At 39.3% G+C, this 21,408-nt stretch overlaps 1 protein-coding gene across 1 annotated transcript in view; it reads right to left on the reverse strand.

Annotated features, from left to right (window-relative positions):
• Positions 1-422: 422 nt before the first annotated feature.
• LOC121955690 (potassium channel subfamily K member 2-like) overlaps positions 423-21,408 on the reverse strand; it is a 43,610-nt gene continuing 22,624 nt past the window's right edge. Inside the window, exons 3-7 of the mRNA XM_042503744.1 lie at positions 20,748-20,865; positions 12,808-12,968; positions 5,699-5,885; positions 3,475-3,617; positions 423-780 (exon numbers count right to left, since the gene is read on the reverse strand). Coding sequence (XP_042359678.1) covers positions 424-780; positions 3,475-3,617; positions 5,699-5,885; positions 12,808-12,968; positions 20,748-20,865 — 966 coding nt within the window. The 3' untranslated portion in view covers position 423. The remainder of the gene's footprint in view (positions 781-3,474; positions 3,618-5,698; positions 5,886-12,807; positions 12,969-20,747; positions 20,866-21,408) is intronic.

Genomic DNA, 21,408 nt, shown 5'->3' on the forward strand with positions numbered 1-21,408 from the left:
TCATTTCCTTCCTGCTCATTAGAGTTTGCTAAACTCATCCCTCTAAATACAATCATTTGTTCCAGTCTGGAGCACGCTTCTGATTTGGCTCAATCGCTAGCGCAGCTGTCGATCGCGTTGGCACGGACACGATGAAAGGAAGCTGGCCTCCTCCATTTGATGAATGGAACCTGCGAGCTACCACATCATGTGTTGGAGATTTAATCACACATTAAAGTAGGGAGCTCAACGATCGATCTGTGTTTAGTCACTCTCAAGGTTTTCAGTCAATGAGTGGGGCACAATCCACTTGATGAATGCGCACACACAGGTATCTTATCACAGATGATCAGTCAATAAGCACAAAAGTGTGGATGTGTTTTTAAGCGCTGTCTACCACCAGATGTGTTTCACTCAGTTCCCTGAGTCTCACGTTCGTGCTGCTTATTTTAGATTTTCGATGATGGCGATCTCCCGCCGGTCAGCGTAGTCCGGGCTGAGGCCGTTCAGATAGAGGCTGCCGTTCCTGGCAAGCGACCCCGTGACAGGGCTGAGGGAGAGAGTCAGGTTGGGGTAGGCCTCTCGGTCATCACACAGGTTGGCGGACAGCGTTCTCTTGCCAGGAGTCATTTCCTGGTTGATGGACGTGTTGATACCCAGCTCGGATGACAGCTTACGCTTGATGGATGCAGCACGTTGGAACTTGTCATAAATGTCAACGCTCAGTCGCCTTCGGGTCTCTTTGAACTCCGCTGACACGTTTGCTGTCCACTCGGCTGCATGAGCCCGAAACTCCCCAACCTGCGGAGCCAGATTGGAGATTAATGCCTGCAGGTGATCTGGCACAACCTGTTCCTCCATATGAAGTTATACCCATTACAAAATCCATACATGCTGCACTTTTTGGCAGGCAGTATAAAGACACGTACAGGTGGGAGTTTGTGCAAATACATGATGCAGAAATGATTCTAAAACCATGTCTGCTTGGAAATCAAAAAGTAAAAGTGTGTATTCGCAGTATACAGTTTGATCAAATTAAACAAGACAATCAAAAAACATATTCATCCTTAAATACTTTACATTTCCTGGGTAACAGTTGTGCATAAAGAGATGAACTTAATGTGTGGTTGAAACATTTTCATGTCTAAGTAGAATAAAGTGAAAATGGGACCGCAGTGGTGGTATTTTTTGTCATTTTTTGCATAAATGGTGACAGACGGTGCACAAAAACCCTGTCCATATTTCATTTATTCATTGACAGACAGAACAGGTTAATAGAACTGACAATTAAAATGTGAACAGCTGACCTATTATTAATGGAGTTCACTCATGTGAACATAAAGGCCATGTCCATTAATTTGCGCAGATGAGTGTTTAACAGGTTTTGCCTTCACATTCTTGGCTGCCCTCCAATTAGCGACACACATGAAATAACTCTCTAACTTTCGTTTATTATTTGCAGCAAACTTTTAGGGTGCCACTGCAGATGTGGAGATTAAGGGAAAGGACTGAACTAAGAAAAACATTTTCTTTGAGATAGATGTGATGGTAATTATTGGTGACCTGCCACTCAGCATCTGATTCAGAATTATTTAGAAATGATTATTAAAGCCATGGTGTGAATGCTAAAAGCCCTGAAAGGTGAATACAGTTACAGTGAGTACCCAGAACTGTTTGGTCCCCAAAATGCTTATGGCCTCATTATTCAAGAACTACTTTGGCTGTCATAACAAGCTTGCTGTTGTGTGGATAAAGGATAATGGACAATTTTATTTAAAAGTAGGTTTGTGCTACAATTTGGATGCAATTTGAGAGATGTGGTAAGGTGAGGACATGTTGCACCTAACCCACGTATCACTTCACTGTTTTGTTTGAACTTGACTGTAGATGCCTCAAGCAATAAAAAAATAAAAGTCCACTATGTGTGACCTAATGGCCCTGGTTTCTGGAGACCATGTACTGTATCTGTAGGCACGTTCGTTTATGGTCCTTGAGAGGCAACCAACGCATCATTAATCTCCCCCTCATAACACATCAGGCTTCTTTCTCTGGGCTATTTAATTATCTGTGAGGCACTGATGTGTGCTTGTTTAAAGTGGACTTCTGAGCATTCGAGTAAAAAATTTATGGGATGTGTCTATGTGTGACAAATCAGACACACACACTAAAGCGCAAACACTCGAGTACGTGCTTTCTCATCCCTCTTCTCACTTTCTCTGCTTGATCACTCTCACCCCCCCTCCCCCGACCCAAACCCCCAGCCACCCACTGAACCTTCTCTCTCAGTCACAGCGACATGCCTAATTATGCCTGTGCAAGGATTCCTGCAGATTGCCATATACCCCTACCCCCACCCCTTTCATATGTGATATAGAAAAAAGAAATGAGATGTTCATGTGGTGGGTTTATGCAGCAGATTGCTTGTGCGCATGGACGTGTGTTTCTCTCCATCTTTTTTATATGTAAATAACGAGCCTGCCAGAACAGCAAGGTATCTTATTACTCTGCAGCAGCTGCTGGAAATGCACCAAAAATGTAATCTACTTTGCACAAGATGGCATTTTATCCACAGGGATGCCGCCAGGACGGAGATTCATCACTGCAGGTTGAAGAGTGAACTGGAAATCACTGTGAGGTATTACACTCTACAGCAGTAGACGGATATGATCACACCTGTGGACTTACTGCAAATGTCTGTCCGTCTACAATATTATGTTTGCTGCTGTTGAACGATGAGTCTTCTCCTACTCTATTAAACCATTAGAGAGACTTTTTTTTTGCTGGCTTAAGTGCAGCCATAAAAGTTCTTGCTGCAAGATGGATCTCCACATGACTCAGGTTAGGTACCGAGCTTGATACTTTTAAGGGTATCAACATAATTACAGCAAACAAGTCAATAGGCCAATTCACAAGGACTGCACCCGAAGAAAATACTGGAGCACATGATTGACTTAAATATTCAAAAAGGTGCAAACAACTAACACTTCCTTACCTCACTGCATCTTCATCAGAGTCAAAATACCAACCTAATTACATCTGTATTGATTTACGTTAAATCCATCGGCCAAATTTTGGTACATGAGCATGCACAAGCCAGCCACACAGCTTCAGTGCTGACAGTGGAGCCCTGCGGAGCCACAGGGTTTAACTTCTTCTATTGGCCGCTCTGTTGGCCACTCTGGGTTGTTTTTTTTCATGCTGTAATATAATTAGCCCAATATCTTTTGTGATCTCGACTTTGAGTCAGGGCAGATAGTGGTTGCAAGTGATGTGCAATTCATGGCTCTATCAGTGGCCCCAATCCCTTCTTGGTGAATTTATCCGTCTGTCTTTATATTCTTCTTCAACACCAGTGGCAAATTCTGTGAAGCATGGTGGGACTGGCAGCGGTTGCTTCTTTAGTAGTGTTTCAATCATACAGCAATCAAACTCCTTTTTTATCTCCCACTTGCATCGCCCCTGGTGTGACATGACTCACATCACATCAGCACGTACCTCCTCTTTAGTTTTCTTGGAGATGACCCGGAACCAGTCTCCAATCATACTGAGCACAGCAGCGAAGTACGCCAGGCCCACCAGGATCCAGAACCACACCACAGGCTTGTAGTAGTTCAGAAAGTCTGGATTATCTGACCCACCTACAGAACCAAAGACACAACAGATGTTTTACACAAGTCTGTTCTTTAATCTTGGAAGACGTGTAACTGTTTCCCAAACAATATAATTCTGAGGAAGAACAAAAACAAGACTGATTTTAGTGTGAGAAGGCCTGATGCTGGCGATTAAGCCAGATTAGTAAAAAGGGTCTTCTACTGTCATACTTGTATCATTTAATGAGCCTCGGTCTTTCCATTGTAGGCATGTCTTTCTGCTGCACTGTTGCCTTTAATTACCCCTGGGTGTTTGACTGTCCTGAGTTGGACTATCTTGTAAGAATATATAAAGTATAAAGCAGGAGAGAAACTGAGACTAATAAGAATAAAATGATTTTAAAAAATCATAAAAGAGATGTTATCTTTTACTGTAAATCCATTTCTATGATGATGATGCTCTTATAATGATGAACGGAAATTGCTCATAGAGCAACGTTATAAAATCTTGACTTGAATCTGACAATGGAAACTTCTGCAAATACTGTAAGTGCATAAATCAGGTATATTCTTATTAATAAAAGGCAATAGATTTGTGTCACCTCGGTGATATAAGTGAAAGTGAAAATTAGTTCAGTTTAGTATTTTGGGCCCTTTTAGATCTGTAGTGCATGATCTAAAGTGCATAGTGCAAGTGCATTTAGAGCTATCCAACTGCTCTGCTCTCTGCTACGTTGACATTTTAGAGAATGTCATCAATATTTTCCTCATTAATTATGTATTATTTCATGTGCAATCCATCCATGCATCCCTGTGAGTGTTACAAGCAGAGTGTACCAGTGTACCATTCTGACTTTAGACCAGGTTTTGGCACCACTGCTTTCTGCAGCTTAAAAATAACAATGCACCTGACCACACCCCATTAAAGAACCTACACACCCATGGGATCAAGTACATGTGCTACTTACACAATGTGTGTGTCAGGTCAAACATAGGGCCCCCTGACTGAACTGGCTTTTTACATAGTAAACTTTATTAAATCAGGTACTCTGAAAAAGTCTTGATGAGGGAAGAAAGTCATTAGAATGAAAGTTTATGGTTCCCTCTTAAGGTTGTGACCAGCAGAGTAGAAGTAAATATATCTCTGACATGTCTGATGCAGCACTTGAGGTTGTGCTTGATGGATGTTACATCAGCTGCCGGGACTTACTTTACTGTGCTTAAATATATAATAAGTCTGTACAAGTCCTTCAATATGCAAACATTACATTTAGTACATTTAAATGCCATTTTGGCTTCCATTACGTGCTGTATTTTTGGATGTGCCTTTCATAAATCAACTGTTATGATGCAGCAGAGGCAGCCCGCTCACCGTGCAGATGGATAACCATCCATTACAGCACCAGCTTCACTAACAGCAGTGCAGGCTTACTTTGCGCCACCTGTGCCAGACCCGGTAGTTACAGTAATCTAATCTATAATCATTAGAGCCTGCTCAGGGAAGTTTAATCTAGCAGCTAAGTGTTTGTGATTTTTCCCATCTGCCTCTCCTTCCTGTTTATCATGCAGGTCAAATCAAGCTAATACCACCTGCACAAATTTAAAGATACACACACACACACTCTCACTGTCTCTCACTTGCTTTTCTCTCTCACAGACACAAAAACGTCACACTTTATTCACCGCAAGGAAGCAAATAAGTATATTTCAAACAATGCTAAACTATTATTTTAAACATTCAGGCTGGGAGACATATTTCCATTGCACTGGCATGGGATGGCTCTGATAAATGTTCCAACACAAAAGACAATTTATGTCTGCACTTTTTAGTATTCATTTAAGTATTCTTGTCCTTATCTGTTTCTGGTCCAAAAGATAGGGGCACTTAACATATGGCAGGGATTCAGATGCATTATAAAAAAGTGTCAGAACATATGTATCAAAATGTGGATATATCATTAAGTGAAAATATCATTATGTGAGGCACAGAACATAAAAGCGAGCCAAAAGGAGGGTTATTGCTGAGTCAGACTTTTACTATAAATACACTGATTCCAAAAGTGGGCATCAGACATTAAAAAGCAAAGTAGGCCTCTAATTTAGAAAGAAAATTAAGTGACCTTTTTCACCAGCAACAAAGTCTCCAAATCCGATTGTGGTGAGGGTGATGACGACAAAGTAGATGGACTCGAGCGTGCTCCAGCCCTCAATGTGCTTGAAAATGACGACTGGCAGGGCCACAAAGATGAGGCATCCAAAGAGGATGAAGATCAGTGTGGAGATGACACGAATCTTCGTCTGGCTGACTTGCCACTTCTGGTGGGAGATGAAAGACTAGTTTAAGCGATCGTTATTTCCACATGCAGAAACATTAAAGGAACAGTTCCCCCCAAAAACAAGACATAATCATCAAATGGACCCAAAGGATTTTTATGTCACTCAACAAGCTCAGCCAGTGTCACAAAGAAAGGCAGATTTAGTTATGTGTGAAATGGTTGTCTGTGATTTCTATAAATTGCTTGTAAATTAAACTGTTATCTTATTTATCACTACATGTAGCTCATTATCATGTAAATTTCATGCTGGTTATAAATGGCCTACACATACTGTATATTGCTCACTCATAGACTATTTACAGTTCTGTTATGAGCTCAACCTCCAGTTAAAAAGTAGCACTTACTGTATATTCTCTGTTCTGAATGTATTTTCAAGTAGACTGTCAGAAACTGGTGATGTGACTATCCAGTTACATAAATGTTGTGTGTTGTGTAAGCCTTTTATGCAGCTATCTATGGCAATTCAGCACATGCATGCTGGATGCAGTCAGGAGAGACAATTTGTGAACATTTGGTGAACTTCTTATAATATTGTGTAGCTGACTTCTTACAGCAGTTGCTCTTATTGTGGTTATTACCTTGAATATTCAAAACAGTTTGCACTTATTTTTTTTTTTTTTGCTTCTGTTTGGTCAATTAACCACAACTTCTCACACTGCTAATTGGATGTCTCTTGATACTGGATACAGTGGTTAATGTACACGTCTGCCTTTACTCCTTTGGGACAATATTTAAGGTTGTTGACTGAACTCCCAGATTGCTGCAGTTTTTCTGACCGGATAGGCAAGACTTGTGTACAGCATCTCAGTGTATCCTCATTCACAAAAATGTTTTTGAATCAGGACCACTTTAATCAAAGAAAACCCTATTTCCACTGGCACTATGATATTTGACGGTGTGGCTCTCTACTGGGACTTCTCTGCCCTTCCTCGTGCATATGTGGAAAGCCAAAGGTGGAGAAAGCACACCTCTCCGCCCTCCACACGCCTATGTGAAAAGCCAAAGACAAAGAGAGCAGCAGCAAAGACCCCCCGGGTACAGAACAGAGCAAGCATCAATGGCAAACAGAAATGCTATTGATAAGTCAAACGCAACATGAAAAGGAGGAGCTGGGGTGTAAACAGATTGCAAAGTGGCTTGCAGAGGAAGCGGCAACAGTAGGCAGGCTAAAGCAGTTTAACCATGGTGCCCTGAAATGAGATTTGCCAATTGTTGCATAAAAAAGAATCAATCAGCTGTTTCATCAGATGACTGGGCTGCTTGAGATCAACTGATTTATTTGGGATGTGAGCTAAGCTTGACACTGTTGCATGCCTGAACTAACGCTATACAATTTTTTTTGGCACTTTGAGCACCACAAGCCAAGTGCTATCTAGTTCCTATATATTTAAGGGTGGACATCTCTATGGCCAATAGCTCAAACGCTCAGCAACTCACACCAAAACAATCTCGACTGATAAAAAGCACTACAGGTAAGAGGAAAAATATGTGTTTTGGATTTTAAGGTGAACTAATTTAAACACCAGAGCAAAGGATATGAGGAGTAAAGAGGCTATGAATGCAAAAACATGCCTGAATTTGAATGGGGTCGATGGTTTTGTGTTACTTTGCAGTGTGATTAGTGGTGTAATTTGTTTCATTGGCCAACATTAACATTTTTCAGTTTAGTCCACAAGGTATAATTGAAGTTAACATGCAGCCCATATCCCCAGTCTCTAATATGCCACAGGCGTTTTTTTTTTTTTTAATGCTCACTCCATATAGCGATGACTCACTTCCTTTGACCTCCTTCGAGGAATACATTTGCTGTTTTCTAACATCTCAAACGTCAGTCTGCCAAGCTCATGTGACATAACTTTTGCTGTCAGATGGCCCGCCCGCTTGAGCTGCAGAGAGGTGGCAAGTGACTTGACATGCCTCACATGTACTGTATTATTGCCGATTTATCAAATATTTCACACACAGTCATAGTAACAGATATAGGGAATTCATTTTACTTAAAGCCTGTGCTATCAACTGTAATTACGAGAATTTAAGTTGGACTGGTGCCCCGCTGTTCCTATTTTGCATCACAGTTACAGAACATCAGAGGATATCTTGCATGCTGCTGTTTTCTCTGCTTCCCTTTCCACTTGAGGTGACTGCTTTTAGCTGGTTCCCTGTGTATCGTGCCCTTTTCCCTTCCAGTTATGTAAGCACAAAGCACAGTGCCACAGAGGGGAAGCATAAAGAGCAGACTGACCTCAGATCACTGAGTCTGTGATGAATAATGTCCTTGCCACACTAAAAAAGTACCGTACAGTAGTATACAATTTACAGAGACCTACAGTGAGCCCTGCAAAACGAAATTAACTGAAGAAAAAATCATTAACATTTTCCAGAGGGACCTGAAGAGGTTTCTTAGCCAGCATCTTTTGTACAGGCTAATTAAGCAAATGCAACAGTACATCTATTTCCATTGCTCGAGCCTACTACAAACCTTTCTTCTTCCTCCCAGGGAGGGAAGCCAGAGAGCCGGCAATGAATCAAAAATTAAATTAACCTGTTGCAACTAAGTATGTGCTTTTTTTACCAAGACAATTTTCTCTGACTTCACATCTCAGCATTACAGGTGTTATCTCCGGGTCTGAAAAGTGAAACCAGTGCAGAAGTGCCTTATACCTGCATTCTTACTAATGGCCAGCAGGGGGCTACTCCAGTGGTTGCCAAAAGAAGCCTGATTGTATGCAAGTCAAAAATGACCCTACTTTTCATCTGATTTATCATCTCAGTAAATATTTTCTTTATGAGTTTATGGCTTAAATCAATAGTTTCAAGCCTTACTCAATACAGCATGATATTTATTTTGTAAATTGCTGTAAAATCGACTATAAAGCAGGGTATGGTTTAGGGCATGACCTATACCTTGGCAATGTGCTTTGGTTTGTTCACCTAAAAAGGTTTTGTTCAGCAAAAGTTGTAGTTTTTGTTGTAGTTGGCTACTAAAAGACCCTCTATGGAGTCAGATTTACAGTTTTTCCAGTATGTATATGTATATGTATATTCTGTTTTAATGGTTTAGAGCAAGTTTTTTGTTAGTGACAATTAGCGTTGGCATATTACCAGTATGGGTTTTCTCTTGGTTCGTCGGTTTCCTTCCTCAAAGACATGAAGGTCAGGTTAACTGGTGACTTTAAATTGCCTGTAGGTGTAATATGAGTGTGAATGATTGTCTGGCAACTTATCCAGGGTGTAGCCCACCTCTTGCCAACTGCTGCATGGAACAGGCCCCAGCGCTCATGTTACCCTAAAAAAGCAGTTTGGATAATGAATGAATATTGACAGTTAGCCATAGCTGTGAATGCAACGTGCAAACATCTAGCTATTTCTATGGTGCTAATCGAGCTAGCAGCCAGCTTTAGGGTTAGTTCCACCCTGTCGGCCAAACATGATCATTTCTGGATCAAAAAAAAAAACACTAATACGTTGGTGGTGGCCAAAATATCAAACTTGAAGCTTCAAATTAGTAGTCCACAAACCAGTGGGGAATGTAATGTTGGCTACATCATCTCTTTTAACCAGTCTTTGTTTCAGTCCTACATCGATGACTGTATGCGAAAACATGACTGCACTGTACTGATACTAGAAAACATCCTGAAAACAAGCTCTAGTAGAAGAATGTGGGAGTATGATTTTGAGATTTTTTACCACTGGTGCTGCCCATGTGCTTTTCTGCATAACGATGTTTCCTAGAAATTATGTTTATGTAATAGTTATTGGCAACAGCAAACAGGGAAATAAAATGCCACCCACATTATGTATTTATCAGCATAATTAGGATGCAAGATTAATTAGCGTATGTGGCAAGTCGCACAATGTTGATACTGTTGATACAGTATCAGTAAAATGTTCACTGACAAAGTATTTCATTTGTTTTCCAAAAATATCCTCTAATATAAAACAAAAGCATTATTAAACTTTTGTATGGTTATGTTCAAAGCACTGAGGAAAGATGGTGGTTTTTGTTTAATATTGTCCACAGTGACTTAAATCACAAGAAAAGGATTAACACTGATCCAAAACCAAAATCTTTTCCAAACCTTATCCAAAGTGGCTTTGTTTGTTAACTCAGTCTCTTTGTCCCTGGATCTTAGTTGCAGCATGTCATTGCGGGACTCCATCATCAGGCACGTAAAGACAGCTAATCATGATTACACCCCCTGCCAGCAGTCTGAATTGTTTCACATCACTGGAGGAAGATTTTCACCCTTCCATCCTCAAATTGGGCCATGATGATATTAACGGGCTAAACAGACTATTACTCCAATCACAGTAACACCAAGAGTAACAGGGCGCGTTAATGTTAACAGCTTCTCACTTTTAACTTTTAACACTAATTCAGATTTGAATTATGTGTCACTGCGAGCATTTGTGCTGTTTTTCTCCACTATACAGCAAACTCATTTTTTCTCCCTTCTCAGCATTCTGCTGAAATGTCACATTACTCTAACTGTTGCTCACTTCAGGACAAAATCCTAACTACATAATGCAATTCATTACTCTCACACAATGCATAATCATCTCCATCATTTTAAGGATGTGGATTAACCCTCTTGAAACCTGGAGCGACAAAACTTTTCTTGCAATTTCTTTTAAAAATATGGGGAAAAAAAGAAAACATGTCTAAAGAAAAAGAAAACAAGCTAGGGAAAACTATATTTATAATTATCATAATTACCTATTCAAAATTATGTCACAATTTAAGCACCTTTTCCAGGTTATTTCTCATTATTTATTTATATTTTATTTTTTACTAATTTCCAGGTAATTTTCTTGTACTTTTTTAACATTGATTTCTTTGCCCATTTCATTCATCACATGTTTTTGAAACAAAAATACATCTACTTTGTTCATGCTTCAAATGATTAACATACTTTTTACGAGAAAAACATGTTTTTCTTACTTGTACTTATTTTATATTCATATTCACCAAACTAAACTTATTTATGCATTTGAAATATAATTTTAATATACAATTGTTTAAATTATTGCAGCTACAGCACATTTTTCTTCATATCATGTTACTTTAACTAAGGTTAAAGACCACACTTCATCTCTCCCACTAATTCAAATCACCTGCACCTAATTCAACCACCTGTGCCTAATCAATGCAATCACCTGCTGTGACCTATATAGGTGTGTCTAACCCTTTGTCTCCTGTTTGTCTCAGATCTCACAACTCTCTCCCAAAAACCCTGTTTTTCACCTCTCCACCTTCTCAGCAGCAAGACGGTCCTTGTATGAACTCCCAGAGGAGATTACACAGCACAGGGCTGTCCTCGACACTGAGTCTCAACCCCTGACTTCACTCCAGCCTCACCACAACTCCATCCATCCACACAAACTCGACCCCCCCTCTATCCCTCTCCTCTACTCCCACCCCGATCATCCCATTATACACAGCCTTCAGGTACCCTTCATCACTGGCAAACAACCCTTTTTCTTGTAGCCAAATTGTATTCAACAATTCACAGTAGTACAGATTTATGCTTTTCTTTTTTAACAGAAATATTCCCCCTTTAACCCTCCAGAAGAGCAAAACAAAAATAAATAATAAACATAAATATAAATTAAATGTGCAACTAATAAAACATTTAAATTAGAATTAAAAAGGTAATATTTTGTTTATTTAATTTATTTTAAAAAGGGGTCAACAGGCAATACACAAGATCAACATGTCAACCTGACCTACTCTAGACCAAAGGAAAAGACTGCGTTGTTTTTAAAGTGGGAGACGAGAGGCTGCCATTGTTTGTAGGACAAAAAATGACCCCTTTTCATCCCTCCCCTTAACTCCTACAATCCCACTGAACTTGACCCTCTCCTCATCACCTGATCCTCCAGTCATCCGAATGAAACCACTTTTACAACAAGCTGCCTATTTTTGTGAAAGACTGAATTGTTTCCGTCCGATTAAGTTACATTTTTTGTCATTACGATTCATTATTATCTTCCCTGTCATTCATTAGCTGCACAGAGGAAAAAAACAAAACTTAAATAACTAGTACTAGTAAGTATGAATAAGTACTTGTTTTTACTATTGGCAGATAAACTCTCTGTTGTCAGATATCACCCTTATTGGTTTACACACTGAGCAGCTGTTTGATTGCTTATTTTTCAACCTTTAAGTTTCCAGGAGAAATGTAATGACTATCCATCAACCAGATTGTCCAGCAGACTCCATATTCTGTCCAGCATGACTAATAGTTGAGGGAACTGCCCTGGTAGAAAAATAACATGTTTTTATGTCCATGTGCACTCTGTATGTGTGTGTGTATATGGATACCAGTAAAAATGTGACTTGCAGTGTGGTAAATAGGCCTGCAGTATCATTATTTTAGAGTTATCGATCTTTGTGCTGCTGGTTTATTCCACTGCCATAAACAAAGAAATAAGACAGGAACAGGGCGGTGAGTTCAGCAACACAAACAACAATTTTCTTTGCTGAAATCTGAATTATTGCTCTGAAACAGCTTCACTTATTTGAGCTTTCAGTGCTGAAACAAACTGTTTGCATTTCATATTGGTTTCCAGGAGTCTGTTGGCATGGCAACCCAAAAACTGCATCCACTTCATCCACACAGCTGAGTGCTGAAGTCTGAGGAAAAAGCAGATCCTGTACTTTGAGTGTGAATCTTTGATTACAATAATTAGAGGTGTTTATGTTGCAGCTTTAACCTTGCTACTTGCAGGCCTATAAAGGAAAGGCAGCATAATTTTACAGCTGCATCACCTGGATAATTAAGTTGTCAAATGTGACTGCATCGTCAACATTAAAACAGCTCATTGCACAAAGGTAAACATACAGCAAGCTGCAAATAATTCAGAGATAAAAACAAGCTCGTATAGACAAAGGAGCTCACCACAATCATCCTCTCTACTCTGGCGATGCCTTTCCCGAAAATGGTCCCCAACTGGTCCCCGACGCCAGCCAGTAAAAATCCAAACAGGGGAATCCCAAGCAGAGCGTAAATTATACAGAAGATCCGCCCACCTTCTGTGTGGGGAGAGATGTTCCCAAATCCTGCCAGAGAGGAGACACAGAGAGTTTGTTAGCTCAGCAGGCAGCTTTAATTCAAAGTGTCAGTATGAAATAACTAAAACATTTAGCAGTGTGCTTGTTGACATTGTAAATTCCTGTGAGACAGTTATTTTAAGAGATACAGGTTACATTTCTCAACTGTTTTACGCCTTGTGTAAAGTGCTGGTCCTATTTTATTAAAGTAAATATGTTCTAATGTTGAATTTGTACACTTTTCTGTAAAAAAAAAAAATTAATTTGCTGTGTTAGGTTCGTGTGCATTTTGTATGTCTTCATTTGTACACCTTTTGCCTTTGAAAATACCAAGCAGTAACTTCTGGGGCTGAAAAATGCAGAAGTGCCAAAAACTGCAGTTCCTCTAATGGCCACTTGAGGCTAGAAACTATCCAAAGTTAGAGTTTCTCTAGATGGCATTGGCAGAGGGATCCTTGTAGTAATCTTTGATCAAGATGTCCTTTAACTCCCATATTAAACAAACTTTAAGGATTTCAGGTGGAACATGAATGCTGGTCTCCTGAGGGAACGTCCTGTGTTTTTTTGACACATCTACCAACCCAACATGCCTCGCTGCAAGGGACTTTGTTCTATATTTTACTGCTTCTTTACTCCATCAGCGCATTGGTCACATGATCGCAGCCCTAAAGATTATGTGGGTTTACTGGCTCATGATTACATCTGTTATACATGAATTATTGTGCATCAGTTTTAGAGGTATACATACTAAGAACAAATGGCCAAAATTTAAAATAAGGCTTCAAAATGGAATTCCAGCGTATAGAAGTTACACATATTCATAACTCTCCTTATTGGTATATATGTGACTTTATGAGACTTGCTTTTATGCATTATGCATAGATTACAAGAGAAGATTGCTGATGCGCGTGTGGCAGTTTGTACTAGAGACTTGAAAGCATGCTGACTAGGAGCATTTTGTAACTCTGCTGTCAGTGTTGTACAGACACAGAGAACGTTTACACAAAAGAGATGCTCTGTCTCTGTATGTGGGTTTATGTGCGGCTATGTTTTGTTACATTTTTTTAAAGGAATGTTGGTTATTTATTAATATTATGAGAGTTGTATTTATTTTCTTTGCAAATATCAGTGTGCATATTATATTCTTTTCTTTTGATTTTGTTTTGGTCTTTTCCTTGGGAAGTATCTGTTGCTTATGCAAGAAAAAACACGTCAGTGTTTTGTTTCTGCAGGGATGTTAAGCTAGTGCCCTGGAATAAAATGCTGAAAGACAGTTCTGGTAAGTGTCGTCCTTATACACTATAGTAACACAAGCAATAAACGTTACTTGTCAGCGTGTATTTTCTATTTGTTGCATATTCTGCATCTTAATAGTGTTTCATCAAAGCTGGCAGAATAATTAATGATTTAAAACTAAAATGGCTAAAAAAGAAAACTTTTTGCCTGACTGTGCTGTAACATTACTGCAGACAGATGCAACAGAACAGCTTTGAGCTTGTCAGCGTGAGAGATGCAGGTCTTGTTAAAGCACTGACTCAGACCAGAGTTTATAATTTAAACCCGCAGTCCTCAAGCAGGTCTGACGTGAGTGAAAAACAAAATGAAAACCCAAAATGAATAGACAGAGTAAGATGCACATAGTATGTTGTATGAACACACACACACACACACATACACACACACACACACACACACAAACATACTCTCTAATGTGAGTCCATCACTGGTTCACTGCCTTTCATCTTCTCTCTAACCCATCATCATGTGCAGCTAGGAAAGCAGATGGGGCTTATAGACGTCACAGTTCGGGTAAACACAGAACCTAAAAGACCTGTTCCTTATTTAAAGCTGAGTCTACAGATTCAGCAATATGACTTTCATTATTTAGTGCTTCGTCATGGGTCTGCATAATGAACTACATCCACTTTTCTCTATTAATGCAGTCATCTGTCTAAGGATATGAGCTGCAGGGAGCCCTCTAATGACTTCCCAGTCTCACACTGGAGAGGGGGTGATACTCAATGTGAGAAAAATTGACAACCAAGTCTCACTAATTTCATGATTAGCTCAAAAGCAGACAGGATGCCGGATTCGTTTTTAACACCTCTGGGTGCCTCTGAAAAAGAAATGAGACACAACAGCACCGTGATTTGAACCTGCACTCGTGTTTTTACTACAGATGAATCCTTTTTTATATTCTCACCTAAGCTTTAAAAGCTATCATATTAGCAGAGGTGAAAAGCAAGTTATGCTCTGCAAACTCAAAGATTTAGAGTCATGCATTGGGATTAAACAGTGGCTTTCAAAGAAAATTGACCTTTCTTCAATTCAAATGTGATCAAAATAGAAAAAAAGCTAGAATTACCGCCTCACAGTTGTATGCCTCAGCCAAACAATCTTTTGCAGTTAGAGCTAACATGCATGCCTTTCCAGACTCATAAGATTAAGATTAGCCTTTATTGTCTCCTTTTGGAGAAATTTGATTACTGATTACTTTACACCTTCCAGTAAAGGATACGATAAATCTTGCTTACGATAAATCATGTAGTAGTAAATGATTTTTCAACTTTTGTTTTGTTTTCTGGGGGACGGGGGGCTCTCAAACTCCTGTTGTTGACTCCATGGCTGTGGCCTTGCTTGCTTGCTTTTGAAACTTGGACCCGTTTAGTTTAGTTTATTTTTTTCCCACATAATACAAAGCACAATGGTGACAAAACATATGTAAAGTACATGTGAGGGTGTGCTAGAAACCTATACTGGCTTATATAAAAAAACACCCAGAGAACATATGAATAGTGAAATTTAGTTGCTAAAAATTCATAGTGTCACAGTATAAGTATAGGGTGAAAAAAATAAGAAGTGCAACATGTGAACATCATGATTCTGCTCACTTTTCTCTTACAAGACTTAAATCAAAGGTTAAACACCACACTTAGTAAAATGCTGATAGGTCATTTAATTGTTTCACACTTGACTTCAACATTGCCTTCATGAATAATACATTAAATTCAAGATTTCCACTTTATAATGAGCTGAGACCTAAAAATGGACAACCCCATTTGTCAGTATCACTTTATTCATGACACTACTGACTCCGTTATGTAATTATAGCATGGTCATCAACATCACGGCCCATCTCTTGAAGGAACGAATGCATTTGCAGTGGACAATAAAAGCTTAATGACTTCCTTCTGAATTCATTAAGTGATGTGAGGAGAGAAAACGATGGCACGACATTTAACTGAGTGACTTCATTAGCTTCTGCTGCAGTGTTGCTTTTGTGGTTTTGTGGATCATTTATTTGCAGAAATAGACACCAATGAAACACTGTCAGGGTGGTTTTCAGGTGGCATTAAAGTAAGCTGAACATTGTCTCATTGTTATCACTATAACTATGCTCTATAGTTAAACATGGTTCTACTTTTGCATTCAAAATCAACAAATAACGGCATATTTCTCTGCTGGAAAGATGGTCGTGTCATAAAAATGGGCTTCCTATGCGGTAGAAAGACGCAAGTACTTCTGACACTGGTGCTACATGGCCAGAGAAAAAGGCCCTGGCATTTGCTTATGATCAAGACTTACAACCTACAACAGCCAGAATGCACTGTACCGCACCAGACAAATAAATGCTCTCGATGATGGGTGATGTAATGCAAGCTTTGCTGTTATTCTGCAGGAAGCAATATGTCGGCAAGCTGGTAAAAAAATATCTCATATTACAGTTAAACAGTTAGCTAAAATATGTTTCAAAAACATTTAAGACAAGGAATAGGCAGTTTCACCATTTGGTCTCAATTTTTCAGCCTTCAATACCATACAGGACACAGTATGGTGCCCACTTCCAGCCTACACATTTTTATTACAGCTAAACAGTGCACTAAAATGTGCTTCTAAAGACATTTTAGGAGAGAAGTAGGCATTGCAGTAACATAATCTTGATTTATACTTGATCAGCACTGACTAGTTTTCCAGGTGGATTTGAGGTTGTTCTGTGTTTGAGAGAGAGAGAGAGTGACCTTCTTCCCATGCTTTTAAAAGAAATCAACTTAATTTGCTCAGGTTTCAAAGGGTTAAGTAAAGGACATGTTTTATGATATTATAGATAATATAAAATATTGAAGTCCAGGACACCTGAGCTCCTCTTGAAACACCTTAATAACAGAGCCAAAGGGAGGCAGGATTATAAGCAAGAATACTAATGACTTCTTTTACATGCTAAAGGATACTTCATGTGAGATTCATTTGATCTGAACACTATAGGAAACGTGAAGGACTGTAACAGCTGCTGAGACTGAGGAATCCCACAGGGACGAAATACTGTGACATCAATCGTTACTGCACCTCTTTTACTCCCTGGAGAGGAGAGGGAATTCACTTCCTGGATTAAGTATACGGATGAAAATAACTGGGGGGAAAGATGCTTTGCCTCAATACTGCACATCCAATTAAGGATCCCCGCATAAACAAATCAATCTGCTCTTGCTCAATAACCTCAACCTGGATCAAGGACAGACAGAAGAGACTGAAGCTGAGAGAGGGAGCAATCTGTAATGACTGTTTTCCTTTCTGGGCTTGATTGTGTTTTTTCAAATTACACAATGGCTTTAGGAATAAGCTTATCTGAGCAGCAACGGCCACACATTTTGTAGTAATCAGGTAGAATTATGATGATTGCCAGCAGACAGCACAGCAATTATGTGCTGTTTACACCAACGAGCATCGCAGGTGATACACACAAAACACCACCTGAAAGCCTCTGCGGCAAAAATCAAAGCTATGAAAGCTCAAGCACTTTGCTGCTGTATTACCTTCACCTTTCAACCTTCTCTAGATAAATTAAAGCCACAAAGTGGTCCTTTTACTCTGCTACAGCAATTGAACCACTACTGTGGCTCTTTTCATGAGAAAGACCACAACATCTTTAAGTCAAACATCAGTAAATTGGCCTTTTGTAAAGAGCAAGGTGGACTAGATCACTGCAGTGTCTGTGTGGAAAACATAAAGTCAACACACTCAGTTTAAGGTGAGCAAACGGAGAACCCACAGTGAAGCTTTTTCTCGACACACGGTTACCAAAAGCTCACATCTTTTCCAACCAGAGGGCAAAATCAAGTTATTTCAACACTTGTAACATTTTCTGACTGAGGAATGAGCTTCGCCAGGATCCTGGAGACGTGACATGAAGCTCAACAGCCCACCAAACAGACACGCTAATATGTGGAGGTCTGCTTGGATGAGCCAGATAAGACCAGCTGGGTGTGTGTGCTGGTGTTGGCCAAAAACATTTTGCAACTTTGGAGAGCAGAGAACAAGCTCAAGCTTGGTGCAGTGCGGCAAAATGTGGAAAAGGGGATACGGGAGGTTAGGGTTGCTGTACAGTTTTTCAAATCTCACCGTTCTGATCCAACAATGTGCAGACAGCAACTATTTGGCCAAAACAACACACCACAACAGATTCATGAAGAACCAGTCCTCACTCTAGAAATCTCACAAACAACTTGCAATCAAACATGACTTTGGATGATGGCCTTCACCTAGAAAATGTCCCTCAGATTAATACGTATTGACCAAGAAAAGACTCAAAATGACCACAACAGAGATTTAAAGGAACTGCAAAGAGTCACAAAATAACTACAAAAAAGGGAGAAACAACCACAAAAACATAAATAAATGAATACAGTGAGACTCAAAACGATCAATGGAGAGACAAAATTACTTTAAAGAGACCTGCAACAACTACGAAGAGGCAAAAAACTACCACAGAGACAGAAGAAAATACCACAGAGACACACTAAACCACAAAAAGATGCAGCAAAAGTTTTTTGCTTCTGTATACGAGAGAAGGGGGGGGGGGGGTATATACCTGCGCCCACTGGGGACCCATAGTCTTAAAATATACTTCTGTAAACTTGTGTAAGGAAAAAACTGTAACTATCAGTTGTGCGCTCATGTAAACATATCACTTATGATATCAGCTGTGCATCAGAGGCCACACGTAAGACATATACGTTTGAGTACTTGCTGTCTTCTTCCAATTTTTAAAAAAATTTTTTTTACAATATATCCAACAGAATGTAGGTTCTTTATAGCAATGGTTTTTAGCAGAAACGTAAACTCTAGGTTGTTCGTTTTGCATATCATATCAATGCATATATTTCTGGGTCATGTCAAGCATAGTGGCTCTCACAAAGGGTTTAAAAAAATCACTACTGACCAGGATGGACTTCTGAGCAGATCAGGGGATGGAAATACACTATTGAGCATGTGAACTTTCATGTCAAAAAAATATATAAATCAAGATTGTACTTGGTTTGCACATGATGGCCATTCATCTGATAAACAAGCAAAATCAGTTTCTTCCAACACAAATTAAATGTCCTGACTGGAGAGTGAGCTCTGACAGGTGGCTAGAGATGTGAAATGGAGCCCATCAGCCTACTAAACAGATGCACTGATATGAAAGACAGATGAGATGTCAGACACGCTCAGTGTGTGTGTGTGTGTGTGTGTGTGTGTGTGTGTGTGTGTGTGTGTGTGTGAGAGAGAGAGAGAGAGAGAGAGCTGTTCTGTTTTCCTGATTAGTAATCTCTTACAGCTGGAGGTGACAGAGAATGTGCTACAGGCCGGTAGAGCTGACAGCTCCTAGATTACAGTAACTAAGAGCAAATGAGCACATTATAGACCTTCATAATCATATTCTTCTGTAGTGTCAGATCAATTTAAGCTCTTTTGGCTAGTTCTTATTCAGTTAACACGCATTAACTTTCTGATGCACGATTCTGATACAAAGCTGCCAACCTAATTTCCGTTGTTGTTAATTAATAAGAGATTGCAAAGAGGAGTACCTCATTTTGGCACAATTTAAGAATGAGCCCTGTAGACACACACAACTTTTGTGGTCCAAGGCTGGTATGAGTCTGTCCAAGTGTTCAAACCAAGCCGCAACCTCTGAGGCTGAAAAATAAAGCCAACGTGGAAGTGCCGAAAACTGCAGTTCATCGACTGGCCACTTAAGGTTGGCTCCAAAACAGAGTAAATCCCCAAAGACCCCCATGTTAAACCATTCGGTTGTACTAAAAGCCCTCTAAGGCAGCGTTTTCCAAACCTCTCCTTGATTACTATGTGACCTGCATGTTTTAGGTCTCTCCTTGCTGCAACACATCTGAATGAAATGATCAGCTTGGTATCAAGCAGATTCAAGAGTTCATAACGAGATCAGTTTAATCAGCTGTGTTGCAGGACGAGTGGTACTTGAGGAGAGGTTTGGTTGCGAAATGCTACTCAAGGAGTCAGATGTTCAGTTTTTCCAATAAGTGTATTTTGTTTTTATGGTTTTATGCCTGTTTTTTGTTTTTTGTTTTTTTTTTTTTGCAAGCAAATATTTCAGCACTTTCCTTCTCTCAAAGAACTTTTGAATGGGTATTTGGTAATATGCCTGAAAGAAGGTCTGTGGTTAACACAAGCTTAAGAGACCTTCACCTTTTGTGCTGTAATCATTTGTGGAATTATTTTGCTTAACAAAATGTGTAAGTATCATAAACGTTTGTTTGCCACAGAGCCTATGTTCTCCAATAATCCAAAATCTAACAGAAATATCCCATTAGCTTAGTGAGGAGTGAAGACATGAAAAATGGACTGTGCTTATAAAGCCAAAAATACTCCACATCTTAAAAAGTAAACATCATTACATTTTATATGCTTTTTCAAAGAATTGCATACAGCTAGTGTGAAGTATCTTCAGACGGCTCTAAAAAGGGAAAAGAATAGCAGTAAAAAACTACTTACCAATGGTGGTGATAACAGTCCCAGCAAAGAAAAAGGAGGAACTGATGTCCCAGAGGCTCGTCTGATTGGATGCATTTCCTGAAGGGTTCACACCTGCTCGGACTGCTGAAACCACTTGCTGGAGAGGAAAGTAAAAAAAGAAGAAGAAAAAGTTAGCGCGTAATGCATTGTGTCCCAGTGGGAGTGTGGTATGAGGTGAGCCGAGGAACGTAAGACAATTAGCGGTGTGCATCAATTTTCTTGGGGAATAGATGACAGCCAGGATAAACATCCAACCAAAGCTAATTAGGAGCTGTGAGAAACAGTAAGAGGCATCTGTCTACTTTATGTATGTATACGGAAGGTTTAAATTTTAAACACTCAAAAGAAAAGCCAAACATTTACTTACAAATTATTTACACATTCTCAAAATGCAATTTAACAAAACAGGGCCCAAAAACTGCAAGTAGTTCAAAAGTTACAAGAAAAAAATCTGATGATTCTACATCTAGAATTATAGTAATTATATATATAGTTTTCTGTATATTTTCCCTAGTTTATGATTTTTTTAAACTGCATTTCCATTCTCTTCCAACTATTTTTGAGGTCATTCTCATATCACTTTTTACTAATGAAACTACTTTGAAATAAATGAAACTTTCTAATGAAATAAATCAAACCA

The sequence above is a fragment of the Plectropomus leopardus genome, chromosome 16 (genome assembly GCF_008729295.1).
Source record: "Plectropomus leopardus isolate mb chromosome 16, YSFRI_Pleo_2.0, whole genome shotgun sequence".
In the NCBI taxonomy this organism is placed as follows: domain Eukaryota; kingdom Metazoa; phylum Chordata; class Actinopteri; order Perciformes; family Serranidae; genus Plectropomus; species Plectropomus leopardus.